Source organism: Trachypithecus francoisi, unplaced genomic scaffold (genome assembly GCF_009764315.1).
Source record: "Trachypithecus francoisi isolate TF-2019V2 unplaced genomic scaffold, Tfra_2.0 Lachesis_group12, whole genome shotgun sequence".
NCBI lineage: Eukaryota > Metazoa > Chordata > Mammalia > Primates > Cercopithecidae > Trachypithecus > Trachypithecus francoisi.
The window spans coordinates 23,771,594-23,790,942 of NW_022681457.1; the positions used below are offsets into that span (position 1 = coordinate 23,771,594).

Genomic DNA, 19,349 nt, shown 5'->3' on the forward strand with positions numbered 1-19,349 from the left:
CAGGTTGTTCTCTAACTCCTGACCTTAAGTGATCTGCCCGCCTCAGCACCCCAATCAATAGATATTTTAAAATGAATTTTAGAGCTGAGGGACAGTGACAGGAAGGCAGGCTGTGCTTGTTCATCTCACCATATTCTGAGCTCAGACATTCCAAAGGAAAGAAATGGTTATAAAGGATGAGATCATATGCTCATGTCCAAACCTCGAGATTAAAATAAAATTATTAAAAACCTCAGAAAGGATGGACAGTCTTTTTTTTTTTTTTTTTTTGAGGCAGAGTCTCGCTCTGTCGCCCAGACTGGAGTGCAGTGGCGCAATCTCGGCTCACTGCAAGCTCCGCCTCCCGGGTTCACGCCATTCTCCTATCTCAGCCTCCCGAGTAGCTGGGACTACAGGCGCCCGCCACCTCGCCTGGCTAGTTTTTTGTATTTTTAGTAGAGACGGGGTTTCACCATGTTAGCCAGGATGGTCTCGATCTCCTGACCTCGTGATCCGCCCGTCTCGGCCTCCCAAAGTGCTGGGATTACAGGCTTGAGCCACTGCGCCCGGCCTGGACAGTCTTTTGATAGTGATGAGTAAGTAGTCTTCAAGCCCTAGGAAACCCAGTTTGCTTTTCCTGGTAAATAAGTTGTTTTTACTATGATTTCATTTTTTTAAAGTGACCCAGTGAAAGTTGCCACCTAATATGAAATGTAGAAATAAATCCTAAACAGGCAACACAGGACACAGGCTCCATACTGAAGACAATAGCAAATAAGACCCACACTGCAAATTCCCAAGAACCAAGAGCAGAGAAATGCAAAGAAATTTTGAGACAGAAGATTGGGAGGCAGCATTTTAATATAACAAACAATAAGGATAGGCCAGAGGCTTGCTACTCAAAGTGTGGTTGTGGCTCGATAGCATCAGCATCTCCCGGGACCTGGTTAGAAATGCAGAGTCTCAGGCCTCACCCCGACCTACTGCCTTCTAACAAGATCCCAGGTGATTTGTATGCACATAAATGTTCGCGAGGCACCGGGCTAGAACATTTATTAACATAGGACGTTGCTCTTACAATGTATTTTGAGGTCAAAATAAACCCATTTAAAGCTTTTTTGTTTTTTTTTTTTTGCTCATTATTTGCTCCATTGTCTCCACCTCTGAGTTGCATCAACACATGTTGTTGTGTTCTGGGACTCTGAGCCTCTTTTTTTTTTTTTTTTTTTTTGTTTTTTTTTTTTTTGCTCATTATTTGCTCCATTGTCTCCACCTCTGAGTTGCATCAACACATGTTGTTGTGTTCTGGGACTCTGAGCCTCTCTTTTTTTTTTTTTTTTTTTTTTTTTTTTTTTTTTTTTTTTTTTTTTTTTGAGACGGAGTCTCGCTCTGTCACCCAGGCTGGAGTGCAGTGGCCGGATCTCAGCTCACTGCAAGCTCCGCCTCCCGGGTTCCTGCCATTCTCCTGCCTCAGCCTCCCGAGTAGCTGGGACTACAGGCGCCCGCCACCTCGCCCGGCTAGTTTTTTGTATTTTTTAGTAGAGACGGGGTTTCACCGTGTTAGCCAGGATGGTCTCGATCTCCTGACCTCGTGATCCGCCCGTCTCGGCCTCCCAAAGTGCTAGGATTACAGGCTTGAGCCACCGCGCCCGGCCGAGCCTCTCTTATGAATCACAATGGCATAAAGAAGTTTGCTGTACCATTTCTATAGATGGCCCTAATGGGTTACAAATTGGATTTTTTTTTTTAAATTTTTACTTTTTAGACAGAGTTTCACTCTTGTTACCCAGGCTGGAGTGCAATGGCATGATCTCAGCTCACTGCAACCTCCGCCTCCTGGGTTCAAGCGATTCTCCTGCCTCCTCCCAAGCAGCTGGGATTACAGGCGCCTGCCACCATGCCCAGCTAATTTTTGCAGTTTTAGTAGAGACGGAGTTTCTCCATGTATGTCAGGCTGGTCTCGAACTCTCGACCCCAGGTGATCCACCCACCTCAGCCTCCCAAAGGGCTGGGATTACAGGTGTGAGCCACCACGCCCGGCCACAAATTGTATTTCAAAACTTCCATCAGCTGCTTCTTGTGCAGCACCCCCCAGGAGGTAGGTTGTATGATAATTTTTGTTTTTAGAGATGATGAAATTGGGGCCCAAGGAGGTTTCATGACTCACTGCAGGGGCACCCAGCAAATTGACATCCCAGCCAAAATGAGAGTGCAAGCTTTTGCATTTCCAATGTAAAGCTCATCAAACTTTGACACTACTTCTTGTTTTCTTTTTTTTTTTTTTTTTTTTTGTTGAGACGGAGTCTCGCTCTGTCGCCCAGGCTGGAGTGCAGTGGCCGGATCTCAGCTCACTGCAAGCTCTGCCTCCTGGGTTTATGCCATTCTCCCGCCTCAGCCTCCGGAGTAGCTGGGACTACAGGCGCCCGCCACCTCGCCCGGCTATTTTTTTTTTTGGATTTTTAGTAGAGACGGGGTTTCACCATGTTAGCCAGGATGGTCTCGATCTCCTGACCTCGTGATCCGCCCGTCTCGGCCTCCCAAAGTGCTGGGATTACAGGCTTGAGCCACCGCGCCCGGCCGTTTTCTTTTTTTTCATAAGAGATTTAAAGAAAGAGCATATTCAGATGACTTCATGTGAGCTACTGACCATATAAACCTTGCATGTGCTGGGCCCAGGGAATATGGAAGCTTCGGAAAGGATTGCCCTGCCCTGCCTGGCTCCTTTGCTTCTGCTGCTTTCCAGGCTTGAAGGCTCTGCAGCCACAAGTCCCAGAAAACCTTAGAACAGATATTTGCTTCTAGGGGATATGAGGGGAAAGCACTGGGAATTACCATAGGTAATGGGTACAGCTATGCAGGAAATGTGGTGGCTTCTTGATGACAATAACCCATCCTCAGGAGGAAGCTTTTTTTTGTTTCTTTTGCAGACTCAAAATAGCTGAGAGAATCTGACTCTGCCCAAATACATGTGGTGTATGTCACTGGATTGAATTTCTTTTTCTTATTTATTACATACTAACCTACTAGATAATACATTTCTTAGTTAATTCCAATTTCCCTGGAGCACATTGGAGTCATTAGATGACTCAGAAATAGTCAAGACTGTATATACAGCATTGATGCCAATGTGCTTCTTCCTACCTTGTCTGAATTTTAGATTTCTTTGTCAACCCCATCAAAACAAATCTCCCAAATGGTCCTTGTTCAGTTTCACCAGTCTGCATGGTGATCCTTCTAGGGTCCTCTACAGAATGCTTGCCAGGGGGTTGACTTAAATCCCCTCCCATCTCTAGACATGCATATCAATGGGACATATTTGTATACACTTGCTTAAAAAACAAAGATAGTGCACTTTAAAATTCCATGTAAAAAGTATTGCTTTCCTAATGTGCGAATGTGCTCCTGCCTGCCTTCTTGCTACGCAATGCTACAGAGGGTAGAGTCATGAGGAATTCAAGGCTGAAGATGTTTTGGATGTTTGGATGACACCGATGTACCCCTCACCTTGCACCTTGAACCCTGCTCTGAAGCCCGTGTAGTTTTGGGGCTTGGCCTAAGGCAAAAACTACAAAGCATTCTAATGAGCAGAATTATACAACAGGAATGTATGTGCATATTTGACATAGTTTCTTCTCTAGAGGGGTGGCTCTCTGGCCTGTGACCTCCGCCCTCTTCAAGGGCGAGGGAGGAGTCCAGAGAAGAAGGCTTTTGTTCCCCACCGCCAGTTCTTCTGCAGCCCCTACAGCCCCAGGGACCTGCCCTGCTCCGCGTGGGCTCTCAGAAGCCCAGCAATTTCCATATGGGTGGGTGACTTCAGAGCGATGGACAAAGCTGTGCGGCCAGCCTATAGGAGAAAAAGGAAAGGAGAAATAAATATCATCCAATCTGCCTCCTGCCCAGCGGGGAAGGGCAAGTTGGGAGTAGGGGTATGCCTGGGACACAGGTGTCTGTGAAGGCTTCCAGAGACCTCCATAGAGGAGAAGATTCAAATGGCATGAGGATCACCAGAAATGCGGTCCCTTCCACAGAAACAACAGTAACTCCTGCGAAATCTGTGACTTAGAAATAAAGAAGGGTCATCTGGTTTTTAATGCTTTTTTTTTTTTTTGAGATGGAGTCTCATTCTATCATCCAGGGTGGAGTGCAGTGGCGCAATCACAGCTCACTGCAACCTTCGTCTCCTGGGCTCAGGTGATCTTCCACCTTCAGCCTCCCAAGTAGCTGGGATTACACCACCATGCCTGGCTAATTTTTGTATTTTTTGTAGAGATGGGGTGTCACCAAGTTGCCCAGGCTGGTCTCAAACTCCTGGGCTGAAGTGGTCTGCCCACCTTGGCCTCCCAAACTGCTGGGATTATAGGTGTGAGCTACTGAGCCCAGCCCCACTTTTTTCTACTTTAAATTGGAAAACAGGAAATAAAATAACTGCTGCTATTCCATTACACGTATCTAAGTGAAAGTTAGCATTCTGGTGTGTTTTGCTCCAATCTTTTCTCCTGAACAAATTTGTTGTTGGTTCTTTTTTTTTTTTTAAATTTTTTGTAGAGACAGGGTCTCCCTATGTTGCCCAGGCTGGTCTTGAACTCCTGGGCTCAAGTGACCCTCCCACATTGGCTTCCCAAACTTTTAGGATTACAGGCGTGAATTTGTAATCCTGTCCCGTCCTGCACCTGTCCTGTTGTTGGTTTTTAAATAAAGGAATGATATTGTATATCGACTTTGAATTTGCTTTAATTCTTAATTTACCATGATATGCTATAAGATTTTTCTTTATTCTTACATAGCCATTATAATGCATGATTTTTCTTTTTGGCTGTGTAATATTCCATAATTTACTAATTTTTACTAATTATGGAAATATTCTATAACTTCCTTTCAATGGAAATTTATGTTGTTTCCAAGTCTTTGCCATCATAATCTTAGTGCAAAAAGCATTTTCCTATTTTTCATTATTTCCTAAGGACTGACTCTTAGAAGTGGGCTCAGAGGCCGGGTGCGGTGGCTCACACCTGTAATCTCAGCACTTTGGGACGCCAAGGCCAGCGGATCACCTGAGGTCGGGAGTTCAAGACCAGCCTGACCACCATGGAGAAACCCCCTCTCTACTAAAAATGCAAAATTAGCCTGGCGTGGTGGCGCATGTCTGTAATCCCAGCTACTCGGGAGGCTGAGGCATGGGAATCGCTTGAACCTGGGAGGCGGAGGTTGAGGTGAGCTGAGATCACACCATTGCACTCCAGCCTGGGCAACAAGAGTGAAACCCCGTCTCTAAATAAATAAATAAATAAATAAATAAATAAAATAAAAAGAAGTGGGCTCAGAGCATTGAAGGACATGCACATTTTTACCTCCTGATCTGTGATGCCACAGCACTCTTTACATTGACACGCAATGCAGGAAGCTGGTAGTCCCACTGTCTAAAGAAGCTGCACGCAGAGGGCTCTCATCAGGCACCACCGGCCTGACTGAGCAGCTGCAATTCTCACGTCCAGAATTCTGAACTCTCAACAGCTCTGAAAACCACACTCTTTAGGTAACTTCTTGGGAGCTGAAATCTGACCTGAGGCTGTTGGCCTACTGTGAATATTTCAACATTTTGCTGCTGTAAAGGGTTTGATGGGTAGGGGACACCCAAGATCCCACTAGATTGTTCTCTACTGCATAGGCACAGATTTACTTCCTAAAATGTGGACAATTCTTTCACAGAAGCAGGTAGGAAGTGTTAACACCCAGCTTAACACTTCAGGCTTTTTCCCATGCACAGGGATGGAATCCAGTGGCCATCAGGGCTCCCACGCATGCAAATAACTATAAAGCATGGCAAAGCACTAAACGAGTCAGAAGACAGGAACAGAGTGAGCTCAGGGCAGAGGACGGCCACTGTGTGCCAGGGTGGGGTAGAAGATGGCTGGGGGGAGGCAGAGGAAGGAAGTGGCGTTTCAGTAGGACCCCCAAAGATGGCACATGGGCTTCTCAAAACATACAAAGTTCTTTCCCTGAAAAGCCCTCATGACTCCCTAGACTTTTCTTTTACCACTTGCTATATGTTGGTATTTGTGGGGTTATTTGATAAATTTCGGTCTCCACAAGGTCAAGAATCTGATCTGGCCTGTTCACTACTGCATGCTGGCACCTGGCCCAGAGCCTGGCGTTTGGTCGGCCCTCAACAAGCATTGTTGAAAGAGAGAATGCTGCACGAGAACCTAATGGTATTCATTCAAGCTGATGGAATCTAAATCCTAGTGAATGGGTTCTTACACTGGAAAGTACTGGAACAAAGCAAAGCTTTTAAGCAGGGAGTCCTGTAAAAGTCTCCTAAAGGAGGGGCCTGGGTTTACTTAGGCTGGAGTTCCTGCTCCTGAGCTCCATCTGCTGTGCCTTGTCAATCCTGAGGCTCTGTGTAAGCACAGAGTATGTGCTGACAGTATTTACGCAGAAGAGTCACAGGACCAGTCCCAGGGGAGGCGCACCTTTTAACAGGGTCCATCTGGAGGACAGCCTGCAGCTGTGGACTCCTCGACTGCTGACACGGAGAGCAGAATCTCAGCTTAGGAGGTGTGACCACAGAGACAACTTGGCCAGGGTTAGTGTACCTCAGATGCCTCTGCCAGAACCCTGGGAACAAGCCCATGCGATGCAGCTCGCGTGGGAGCCCCTGCTCGACAACACTCCAGAGCTGCTCTAGGAGATCCTGACTGAAGAGATGGGGGACTAGCCAGATATGGTGCAAAATTTGCGTGTAACTTCAGGGATTCAAAAATCTGCACTTGGCCAGGCGCACTGGCTCGTGCTTGTAATCCCAACACTTTGGGAGGCTGAGGTAAGAGGATCACTTGAACCCAGGAGGTCAAGGTTGCAATAAGCCATGATCGTGCCACTGCATTCCAGCCTGGGCGACAGGGTGAGACCCTATTTAAAGAAAAAGAAAGAAGTTAAGAAAAAAAGAAGTGTGCAGGCAGCTGGCACAACTGTACAACTGTGTGTATCCATGTGTTGGAGGGGGGTGTCTTTGAATTCATCACAAGCCCACTATGTATCACCCAAAGATGAGCAAGGCATAATCTTTGCCTTCAAGAAGTTTTCAATCTGATGGGTGCTTTAAAGGAGCTGACAAATTAAAGGGTGGGCTCTGAGATCTAGAAGAGGCTGGGTGATGGATTTCCTCAAATTGCCTTTAAATCTAGGGAAAGGGCCTGGCCAGCTGTTCTGGGAGTTCTGCATTTATACCGAGCTTTAAATGTTGATGAAATAAACCAATTTCAGGACATGAATTCTCTCCCAGTTTTCCAAAGACATTCCCAAATGAGCTCTGCTGTTAACATCTAAGCCTCCATAGGAAAGATGAAGATGGAAATGATACGGTGGGTATGAGAAGGGCCAGACTTTCCCCCTAAATGTGAAGCACCAGGGACAAGCCTTGGTACTTGGTAGAGCCTTGTCAAAAGCTCCCTTTTACCACTGAAATGTCTCACCCTGTGGATGGAGACACTGTGCTCCCCAAAGCCACCCTTGGGAATCTGCATGTGAATCAAACCTGACCCAGGTGGGCAGCATGTGACCCATCCATGAGTGGGGTCTGGAACCCGCCTTACCTGTGGGCCCACTGCCTGCACTACCTGGGCACCACTGTGCTGGCTGGGCTTTCCCTAAGTTGCTCCAGCTTCTGCCATGATAGATTTCCTCCTCCATCTCCTGATTAGCACTCTAGTCCCTCCCTTCCAGGATTACAGCCTACCCAAACTCCAGCCTGCCTGGTCCTCAGCCTGGCCTGGCTCTCCCTGATCCAGCACTTCACCAGGATTGGTTACCTAAACCCACCTGGATTTCAGTGTTTGCCTAGACCAGGCGTTCTCAATTGCAGCACTATTGATATTTTGACCAGATAATTTTTTTGTTTTTGTTTTTGTTTGAGACAGAGTCTTGCTTTTTCACCCAGGCTGGAGTGCAGTGGCACGATCTCAGCTCACTGCAACCTCCACTTCCCAGGTTCAAGCGATTCTCCTGTCTCAGCCTCCCGATAGCTGGGATTACAGGCGTGTGCCACCAGGCCTAATTTTTGTGTTTTTAGCAAAGATAGGGTTTCAGAATGTTGGCCAGGCTGGTCTTGAATTCCTGACCTCAAGTGATCTGCCCACCTCGGCCTCCCAAAGTGCTGGGATTACAGGCATGAGCCACCGGGCCTGGATGGGTAAGTGTTAATTCTTTGCTGTTCCTGTGTATTGTAGGATGCTTAGCTGTATCCCTGGCCTCTACCTACTAGATATCAGGAGCATTTGCTCATCCACTTGTGACTAAAAATGTCCCCAGACATTGCCAAATCTCCCCCAGAGGGTAAAATCACCCCTGGCTGAGAACCACTAGATTGAACCAAGTCTGTCAGTGGCTTCTCCCTTCGGGGGTCGGTCGCCCTACTCTGATTGGTTCCCCTAATTCCAGACCTTTGTTCTCTCTGCTCCCTCCAGACACTGTCTGTAAATGCCATGGTCCCTGCTGGTTGATGTGGTATTTTTTTGTTTTAGCTACCACTATTCATCTATTCATAATTAAAACAGTTACCATCCCCTGTGTACTCCTAGATGTCAGATTCAGCCTTTATAAACATTATAGTATTTAGGTAGAGTCTACTGCTGTCCCCATTTTACAGATGAGCATCTAGAGGCCCAGAATAGTTAGGTCACCTACCCAAAGTCACTGAACCTAGATTCGAACTCATGAGCGTTTAATTTATTTATTTATTTATTATTTTTTTTTTTTTTTATTTTTTTTGAGGCGGAGTCTCACTCTGTCGCCCGGACTGGAGTGCAGTGGCCGGATCTCAGCTCACTGCAAGCTCCGCCTCCCGGGTTTACGCCATTCTCCTGCCTCAGCCTCCCAGTAGCTGGGACTACAGGCGCCCGCCACCTCGCCCGGCTAGTTTTTGTATTTTTAGTAGAGACGGGGTTTCACTGTGTTAGCCAGGATGGTCTCGATCTCCTGACCTCGTGATCCGCCCGTCTCGGCCTCCCAAAGTGCTGGGATTACAGGCTTGAGCCACCGCGCCCGGCGCGTTTAATTTATTTTTATTTTTATTTTTTTTGAGACAGGGTCTCACTCTGTCACCCAGACAGGCGTTCCCTGGTATGATCACGGCTCACTGTAGCTTCAATTTCCCGGGCTCAGGCAATCTTCCTGCCTCAGCCTCCTGAGTAGCTGGGACTACAGGTGCAAGCCATCACACTTGGCTAATCTTTTTCTATTTTCTGTAGAGAGGGGGTGATATGGTTTGGCTGTGTCCTCACCCAAATCTCATCTCGAATTCCCATGTGTTGTGGGAGGGACCTGTGTGAGGTAATTGAATCATGGGGGCAGGTCTTTCCTGTGCTGTTCTCAGGATGGTGAGTAAGTCTCATGAGATCTGACGGTTATTATAAGGGGGAGTTTTCCTGCACAAGCTCTCTCTTTGCCTGCTGCTATCTGTGTAAGATGTGATTTGCTCCTCCTTGCCTTCTGCCGTGATTGTGAGACTTTCCCAGCCATGTGAAACTGTAAATCCAATTAAACCTCTTTCTTTTGTAAATTGCCCAGTCTCAGGTATGTCTTTATCAGCAGTGTGAAAACGGACTAACACAGGGGGTCTCACTTTGTTGCCAAGACTGGTCTCAAACTTCTGGGTTCAAGCAATCCTCTCCACCTGGCCTCCCAAAGTGTTGGGATTACAGGCATGAGCCACTGCACCTGGTCTCATGAGTTTTTAAAGTCCATGCTTCTAACAATCATGCTTGAGTTGTCTGAAATGCAACAGATCCCACAACTCTTCCACCACCAGAAAGCAGCCACTAGGCTCTCTCATACCTGTGGCAGACCTCCAGAGATACCTAGGAGAGCTCTCAGATCCACTGCCTGATTATCCCAGCTAACCAGGGACTTCCAAAGCTCATGCCTGCCTGCCTGTCCCACAGGCCTCCCATCTCAGGCCTCTTTGGGCATCAGCAGTGGCTACTCCTTAGAGGGCCAGGGGCCTTTGATGTACAGGCCTGTTCCAGATTAGGGCTGCCTCTTTCTCCCCCAGGACAACCCAGCAGGGAGCTCATTAGCACAGATCCTTTGTCTGACCATATAATGTTTGGAAGAGGAGGCTCTGGTTTCTAGTAGTCTACCCCGTTCCCAAATGAATATCAAGAAGGTCTGTGCTCTCTAATGATCTCAGAAATGGCTTTGGGGTGAAGGTAGGGTTCACAGGACCTAAAGTCACTGGATGGGTGCCTGCTGTCTGGGTGTGACTGAGGGACACAGCAGCTTAAATTGCTGATGAGTCAATCTCCGGGTAGTTTAAATGTGGCCCAGTAAGAGGTGCTGCCCCTGGGCAGGGAGAGGACTCTCTTCCCCTCTCCAGGTTTTTGTTCCCTTTGAACTGTGGCTGTTAAGAAAGCATAAAGACAGCTGCTTAAATCATTAAATTATGGTGCTAATATTAAGGATACTGGAGTCAGACCTAGGCTTGAATCTCTGCTCGGAGAATCAGTAGCCTGTAAATCTTAGGACAGTTACGTAACATCTCCAGGCCTGTTTTCTCATCAGTATCTATCTCACTGGATTACTGAGAGGGAGAGGATTTAGTTCCCAGGAGCACTCTAGAAATATTATTATACCTACTGTAATTATCAGGAACAAGGTCACTTACTGTTGACTTACCTCCAAAGTTTAGGGGTTCACTCAATCATTTGTTGACTGATTCAATGATATGTGGCAGGCACTCTACTAGGTGTGGGGGATTCAGCAGGGAGCCAGAGACATGGATGCTTCATTGTGACAACAGTGATGATGATGGAACAGTTAAGGGTATGGGCCCAGGAGTTTAATGGAGCCGGGTTCCACTAGCTGAGTAATCCTGGGTATGTAACCTAACCATTTGATGCCTCTGTCTCCTTGAGCAAAGTGGGGCAGTAGGAAGACAGTCAATCTCACAAGATTGTTGTGGGGTTTAAACGGTCCACGACAAATGCTTAGTACAGTACCTGACACAGAGTAAACCCTCCATATGTATTGGTTACTATTGTGACTGATTAGTTACTATTGTTATCATCATCATTGCCATCACCTTATGAGGAAGTTTGTTTAAGAAGCCTGTGACTGACAGGGCAACTTCAAGTAGGCCGGCTTGATGGAATGGGCTGCTTCATAAAGTGGATCTGCGTCCAAGAGGCACTTTCAGTTAAATGACTACAGAGATGACTCTGTAAGCTTGATTCCTTCTGAAGGCTTTTGAGTCCCTATTGGATAGCAGAGCTTCCCCATCTAAGCTACTGCCTCTAAGCCCACATGTTGTTATTGCTGTGACCAAATGAGGCTGAATATACCCAGACCTGGGTATATTCACCCAGGATGGTGTTGCGAAAAGCTAGGGTTGTGGGTTTTGCAGCTCTAAGACTCCAAACATTTACCATGAATCATCTCATTTATTTATTTATTTATTTTTTAGAGACAGGATCTCACTCTGTCACCCAGGATGGAGTGCAGTGGCCTGATCGTGGCTCGCTGCAACCTCAACCTTCTGGGCTCAAGCAATCCTCCTGCCTCAGCCTGCTCAGCAGCTGGGATTACAGGCGTGCAACACCACACCTGGTTAATTTTTTGTTTCGTTTTGTTTTTTTGTTTGAGACAGAGTTTCACTCTTGTTGCCCAGGCTGTGGTGCAGTGGTGCGATCTCAGGTCACTGCAACCTCCACCTTGCACGTTCAAGTGATTCTCCTGCCTCAGCCTCCAGAGTAACTGGAATTACAGGTTCCTACCACCACGCCCAGCTAATTTTTGTATTTTTAGTAGAGATGGGGTCTCACTGTGCTGCCCAGGCTGGTCTTGAACTCTTGGCCTCAAGCAATCCTCCTGCCTTGGCCTCTGAAAGTGCTGGGATTACAGACATGAGCCACTGTACTGAGCCTCTTATTTAAATCCCACAACAGGCCGGGCGCGGTGGCTCACGCCTGTAATCCCAGCACTTTGGGAGGCTGAGGCGCGTGGATCATGAGGTCAGGAGATCGAGACCATCCTATCTAACACGGTGAAACCCCATCTCTACTAAAAATACAAAAAATTAGCCGGGTGTACTGGCGGGCGCCTGTAGTCCCAGTAACTCCGGAGGCTGAGGCAGGAGAATGGCATGAACCCGGGAGGCGGAGCTTGCAGTGAGCCCAGATCGCGCCACTGCACTCTAGTCTGGGCGACAGAGGCAGACTCCGTCTCAAAAAAAAAAAAAAAAAAAACCCACAACAGCTTTAGGAGGCTGATTTTGTTGCACTGCCATAGGGTTCCTTGAATTTTGCTGGCTGGCAAGACACTCTTCAGGAGTGGGAGTTAAACAGCTACTTTTTTTTTTTTTTAAAGAGATGGGGTCTCCCTATGTTGCCCAGGCTGGTCTTGAACTCCTGGTCTCAAGTGATCCTCCCACCTCAGCCTCCCAAAGTGCTGGGATTACACACATGAGCCACCCTGCCCAGCAACAGCTACTTGGTAATTGCCTGTAAGTCTCACCTTGTCAGTCAGACTGCTGTCGCAGGCCGGGTGTGCCAGGAGCAGCCGCACCAGGTCCACGTTGCCATGGTGACAGGCCAGCATGAGGGCCGAGGATCCATCGTGGTCCTGCAGATTGACATCTGCCTGGCAGCTAAGCAGCGCTTGAACCATGTCTTCCCTGTCGTGGCTGACTCCCAGCATCAGTGCAGTCTGGCCTCCCTGCATGCAGAGCCACAGGGATGTGGTGAGGTTGCTGCCAGTGGGGAAGGACCCCCTCTCCAGCCTGGGTGTGCTCATCAGAGACTTCCAAGAACACAACCACTGATCTGAGTCTCCTGCCCTTGATATGGGACATAACCTTCTCTGCTTGGCAAAATTCTACTCTTTTAAGATTAGTCAAATGCTACATCCTCTCTAAAGCCTTCTCTCACTCCCCAGGCACGGGATTCCTAACACAGCACTCACCACTTAGTATTGCAACTTGTCAACTGCTCTTTCTCATGGATGTGACATTGTTGATGGCAGGGACTAAGTGTTTTTGTCCCTGTCTCCCCAGTGTCTAGCACCAAGAACGTGCTGATAAATGTGGAATGATGGAACAGATGAAGGTTGAGTGCTTGAGCATCGTGGCTTCTTACTGCCTGCCCCAGCCTGACTTTCCCCATGAAGCCTTCTCTGCTCAATGCCTCTTAAATTTTCTGTTGAAGGATACCCAGAACCTTCCCCTCTCAACACGATCTCTGGTTGCATGTCCCGTGGTCATTTCTAATCTATAGACATTGACAGTAATGTTGGGCATCTCTGTAATCGTAGGCGGACGTAGCAATGAGCTGGAATCAGAAAGGAAGTCCAAGCTCTAGTTCTGCTGTTCCCTAATGCATGATTCAGGTCACGTCACTGTCTTCTTGATTCTTGGTTTTTCTTTTCTTTTTTTTTTAAAGATGGGGTCTTGCTGTGTTACCCAGGCTGGAGTGCAGTGGCACAATCACAGCTCACTTCAGCATCAATCTTTTGGGATCAAGTGATTCTCCCACCTTAGCCTCCCAAGTAGATGGGCTCACAGGCATGTGCCACTCACTACATCTGGCTAGCTTTTTTTTTTTTTTGAGATGAAGTCTCGTTCTTGTCACCCAGGCTGGAGTGCAATGGCGCGATCTCGGCTCACTGCAACCTCTGTCTCCCGGATTCAAGCCATTCTCCTGCCTCAGCCTCCCAAGTAGCTGGGGTTACAGGCACCTGCCACCACGCCCAGCTAATTTTTGTATTTTTAGTAGAGACGGAGTTTCCCCATGTTGACCAGGGTGGTCTTGAACTACTGACCTCAGGTGATCCACCCTCCTTGGCCTCCCAATGTGCTGGGATTACAGGTGTGAGCCACTGTGCCCAGCTGGTTTTCCTTCTTTTAAGAATTAATATAACAATTGGGGCCGGGTACAGTAGCTCATGCCTGTAATCCCTGCACTTTGGGAGGCCAAGGCAGGCAGATCACCTGAGGTCAGGAGTTCAAGACCAGCCTGGCCAACATGGTGAAACTCTGTCTGTACTAAAAAAAAAAATACAAAAATTAGCTAGGCATGGTGGCGGGCACCTGCTACTCGGGAGGCTGAGGCAGGAGAATCGCTTGAACCTGGGAGGCAGAGGTTGCAGCGAGCTGAGATTGTGCTACTGCACTCTAGCTTGGGCAACAGAGCAAGATCTGTCTCAAAAAACAACAACAACAAAAAATATATATATATAACAATGATTTGTCCTGTGTACCTCACAGGGCTTTTGTGGGAATCAAATGAGATAAAGGATGTAAATACAATAATGTACAGTAGTAATTTTTCTGATTACAAATTGACCGTCATTTCCCATTTCCCATAGATTTTCTTATATATACTATGTGTGTGTGTGTGTGTCTGTGTGTATGTGTGTGTGTGTGTGTGTATATATATATATATATATATATTTTTTTTTTTTTTTTTTGAGACAGAATCTCACTCTATCACCCAGGCTGGAGTGGAGTAGCATGATCACGACTCACTGAAACCTCTGCTTCCCGGGCTCAAGTGATCCTCCTACCTCAGCCTCCTGAGTAGCTGTGACCATAGGCGTGTGCCACTACATCTGGCCGATTTTTTTTTTTTTTTTTTTTGAGACGGAGTCTTGCTCTGTTGCCCAGGCTGGAGTACAATGGTGCAATCTTGGCTCACTGCAACCTCCACCTCCCAGGTTCAAGCCATTCTCCTGCCTCAGCCTCCCGAGTAGCTGGGATTACAAGTGCCTGTCATTACTCCCGGCTAATTTTTGTATTTTTAGTAGAAATGGAGTTTCACCATGTTGGTCGGGCTAGTCTCGAAATCTTGACCTCAGGTGATCCTCCCACCTCAGCCTCCCAAAGTGCTGGGATTACAGGTGTGAACCACCGCGCCCGGCCATTCTCAGCAGTTTTTACATGTAAGATAGTGCTTTCAGGGCCTCAGGGGATCCAAAAGGAGAGAAAACAGTTCTTGCCTTATTCTTCAACCTTACAAAGCCTGATGTCCCATCAGAGAGACCTGCCTGGAACCCAGGAAAACCATGAGGGCAAAATATAATAAAGTTGGGTGAGAGGACTGTAGAGATATACATAGGGCCGGGTGCAGTGGCTCATGGCTGTAATCTCAGCACTTTGGGAAGCTGAGGTGGGCGGATCACTTGAGGTCAGGAGTTCAAGACCAGACTAGCCAACATGGTGAAACCTTGTCGCTGAACTATCCAGACCACAAGGTTTCCAGACCTTGTATATATTATATGTGTGTGTTTGTGTATGTGTGTGTGTATATATACACACATATATATGTATGGCTCCTGGGGACTGGGGCATGATTTGTGTGTCTGGAATAATACCACTCACACTTGCTGGTGCAGAGATAAGGCAGATAGGAGTGTTTTGGGATCTGGTTATTTCAAGGGCTGAGGCAGCATGCCAGGTTGATACATACATATACATGTATATACATACATATATACAGTTGTTTACTGAACTATCCAGACCACAGGGTTTCCAGACCCCTCTTTCCAACTGTTTTATTATTATTATTATTATTACTGTTTTTTTGTGTGTGTGTTTTTTTTTTTTTGAGACGGAGTCTCGCTGTGTCGCCCGGGCTGGAGTGTAGTGGCCGGATCTCAGCTCACTGCAAGCTCCGCCTCCTGGGTTTAGGCCATTCTCCTGCCTCAGCCTCCCGAGTAGCTGGGACTACAGGCACCCACCAACTCACCCAGCTAGTTTTTTGTATTTTTTAGCAGAGATGGGGTTTCACCGTGTTAGCCAAGATGGTCTCGATCTCCTGACCTCGTGATCCACCTGTCTCGGCCTCCCAAAGTGCTGGGATTACAGGCTTGAGCCACCGCTCCCAGCCTATTATTATTATTTTTGAGACGGAGTCTTGCTCTGTCACCCAGGTTGGAGTGCAATGGCACAGTCTTGGCTCACTGCGACCTCTGCTTCCCAGGTTCAAGTGATTCTCCTGCCTCAGCCTCCCGAGTAGCTGGGATTACAGGCACCCACCACCATGCCCAGCTAAGTTTTTTTTTTTTTTTAAATCTTTAGTGGAGATGGAGTTTTACTATGTTGGCCAGGCTAGCCTCAAACTCCCAGCCTCAAGTGATCAGCCCACCTTGGCCTCCCAAAGTGCTAGGATTATAGGCGTGAGCCACCGCGCCCAGCCCCCAACTGTTATTAAAGCCAGATGACATATGCAGATGGTCCTCACATCTGCCCCTCTGCCTGATGCAGGACCCCTTCCTTCCTCATTGTTCTCCTGGTCCCTTTCAATATAATTTAATTCAATGAACATTTACAGAGAGCTACTATATGCTGCTGCACTGCCCTGGAGATCCAGAGAGAAGCAGCTTGTTCCTAGGAGACTCCCAGCGTATTCCCGTTTAATCTGGTACCTCCGCTTCTCTCCACATGTGAAGGCCCAGGGGGAGCTAAAGGGAATGGCTGCAGCTATGCATTCTCACCCCTCCTGTGGTGACCCGGAATGAGTCCCTTGTCTTCCTACAGTATCAGTTTCTTCTCTGTACAAAGAAGGGGTTGATTTTGATGCTCTTGCAAGCATCCCCTCTTACAAGAGGGACAATTTAGAAAATAATTAACATATTTATGGGAAACATTAGTTAAAAATGAAACATTAGCTGTATTGAGTCTTATGGAACAGGAGTTGTAGGTAAGTAGAATACCTTGAAAACCAGAAAGCCAGAAATACTGGTTTCTGGCCACCACTAGGGTTGCTATTAGTATGCAATGATGACTTTGCCATCGGGTTGGGTTACTATCTACAATCACTCTGGGGGAGTATGGGACAGTGGTACTTAGTATATTGTTAGGAGTCCATTTTCCATAAGTCTCTTGCTTTTCTGCACATCCTGTGAGTAAAGCACACCACAATCTGCCCTTTTGTTCTAGACTATCTTTTTAAGGATGTTTATATAGTGAACAGCCTTGTGTCTTCTTTGGAGAAAAGGGCAGGCAGGCTTACTGTCCCTTATCAAAGCTTCAGTTTCCCTATGCTCAGGGGTCCTGTCCTGTAACACAACCCACTCCATGCTCAGCTTTCTGGCCCTCCTCACACTACCCTGTGAGAGCTGGGATTTGGGCAATGCTGATACTGTGGCTACTGCTTCGGCTGTGGGTAATACATGGCCCTTTGTCTCGGGCACAGAAGTCTCATGTCTTCTGCCAGCATCCACAAAACTGTAGCAGGCCACCTTGTTAGCTTTAACATGGGGTAAAAGCCCAGACTCTTCACAGTTCTTAACAGTTACCTTATCATCTATGATCACTCCAGGGGAAAGGAGAGTTAAACATACTCCATTCATTCCTGTAGGTTCAAAAAACGGGCAAATGACCTTCTGAGGAGTCCCTGTTGTTCTATGTGGAGCCTTGTCTAACTCAAAGCACTTCTGGGTAAGGACCACACCCCCACCCTGTGTTCTCAAGCAGAGGGCCCCAGAAGATGAATAGAGACATTCCAACCCTCTGCGCTGCCTTTGCTGTCTTAAGATCGTTTTTTGGAGTGAACCCCAATCAACTTCTAATCACTCCATGAAAGATTCAGAGGCTGGGCGCAGTGGCTCACGCCTGTAATCCCAGTACTTTGAAAGGCCAAGGCGGGTGAATCATCTGAGGTCAGGAGTTCAAGACCAGTCTGGCCAACACAGTGAAACCCCATCGCTAAAAAATACAAAAATTAGCTAGGCATGATGGCAGATGCCTGTAGTCTCAGCTACTTGGGAGGCTGAGGCAGAAGAATCACTTGAACCGGGAGGTAGAGGTTGCAGTGTGCTGAGATCACGCCATTGCACTCTAGCCTGGGTGACAGAGCGAGACTCTGTTTCAAAAAAAGAAAGATTTAGAGTACCCAGTTTTGGCTCAGTATAGAAAGTTATCAGAGCTGTCTAGAGTAACAAATGGGCTACTTTGGTAGAGCGTGAGTTTCCTGACACTGGAGGTCCTGGAGCTGGAGACCACCTTCTAGGATTTTGCAAAATAATAAGGGATAGACCTAGGTAACCTTTAAGGGCTCTTCTGACCTAGGGCACAAGTGACCCAAGGAATTCGTGGAGCCCACATGTCCCGAATCCCTGGCTACTACATTTGTGTAGGGCTCCACTGGCTCTTCGCAGCAACTGCTGTTCCCAGCCTGGCCCATGGCACTGCTCCTGGGGACTGGGGCATGATTTGTGTGTCTGGAATAATACCACTCACACTTGTTGGTGCAAAGGTAAGGCAGATAGGAGTGTTTTGGGATCTGGTTATTTCAAGGGTTGAGACAGCATGCCAGGTTGATTGATAATGACCCTGCAGAACTCTCTAATAAGCCTCTGAGCTAAGCTGATATAAGCCTGGAAAGTGGAAATCCACACGCCCCTAGGAATGATGAGCCAATGCTTCTGTCTGCCCTGGCTATCCACAGTTTCCCTCAGTCTGAGGACTCATGACCTTGTTAAAAGCCTTTGGAGTGATAGAGGTGAAAACTTCTTTAAAGGACTGGACCTCCAAAGAGCCTAGTTAGATGCTGTGGGCCATGATCAAGGTGGGTCACCTGTAAGGGCTTTCTTAGAGCAGCCAACTAGCAAATGCCTTCTCAAGATGGCAACTGAGAATGTTGGTTCTAGAGGTTGCACCCAGATGGAATTTGCTCAGTTTCAGACTGGGGCCTATATTAGAAGCTCACTGACCTCTGTGCAAGCCTGACTGGGTCTCGGAAGCCTATAAGGAAAACCGAATATTCAGGCTTTGCCTGATGCCATTTGGAGGTCCCAGCCTCACTTGGGTTAAAAACTACATGGATCTGCATGGAATTTCTCTCCCCACTAGCAGAATAAAGCTGGGAAGTGCCCCTGCATTTACTGAAAAGATCATGTTCATTCCACCCACCTGAGTAGCTTGAATGTTCACATTTCCTTCTCTTAAGAGCTTCCAGACAACAGCCATGTCTTCATTGGTCTCTGCGGAAGCCAAGGGAGTGATCATTACGGCAGTGTAGCCAGCTTTGTTCTGATGGTCCACGTTGCAGACGCCTGCAAGAGAAGCAATGGGTGCTGGAAGGGCTCCTGAGGGGCCAGGAGCCAGACTCCACTTCAGCCGTTTCAACAGGACACTGCTTGCTGGTTAGAAAGCCACGGACTAGAGCAATGCTTTCCAGTGGTTTACATTTGCAGCAGCCTTTAAAGCTGGTTAGTTTTCTTTTTCTTTTTCTTTTTTTTTTTTGTGAGATGGTGTCTCGCTCTGCCATCCAGGCTGGAGTTCAGTGGCTTGATCTCAGCTCACTGCAACCTCCACCTCCTGGGTTCAAGCAATTCTCCTGCCTCTGCCTCCTGAGTAGCTGAGATTACAGACATGCACC

The 19,349-nt window shown here is 47.4% G+C and overlaps 1 protein-coding gene across 1 annotated transcript in view; it reads right to left on the bottom strand.

Annotated features, from left to right (window-relative positions):
• Positions 1-2,572: 2,572 nt before the first annotated feature.
• Positions 2,573-19,349, bottom strand: part of KANK4 (KN motif and ankyrin repeat domains 4) — a 91,797-nt gene continuing 75,020 nt past the window's right edge. The window contains exons 8-10 of the mRNA XM_033225095.1: positions 18,881-19,023; positions 12,487-12,687; positions 2,573-3,823 (exon numbers count right to left, since the gene is read on the bottom strand). Coding sequence (XP_033080986.1) covers positions 3,719-3,823; positions 12,487-12,687; positions 18,881-19,023 — 449 coding nt within the window. The 3' untranslated portion in view covers positions 2,573-3,718. The remainder of the gene's footprint in view (positions 3,824-12,486; positions 12,688-18,880; positions 19,024-19,349) is intronic.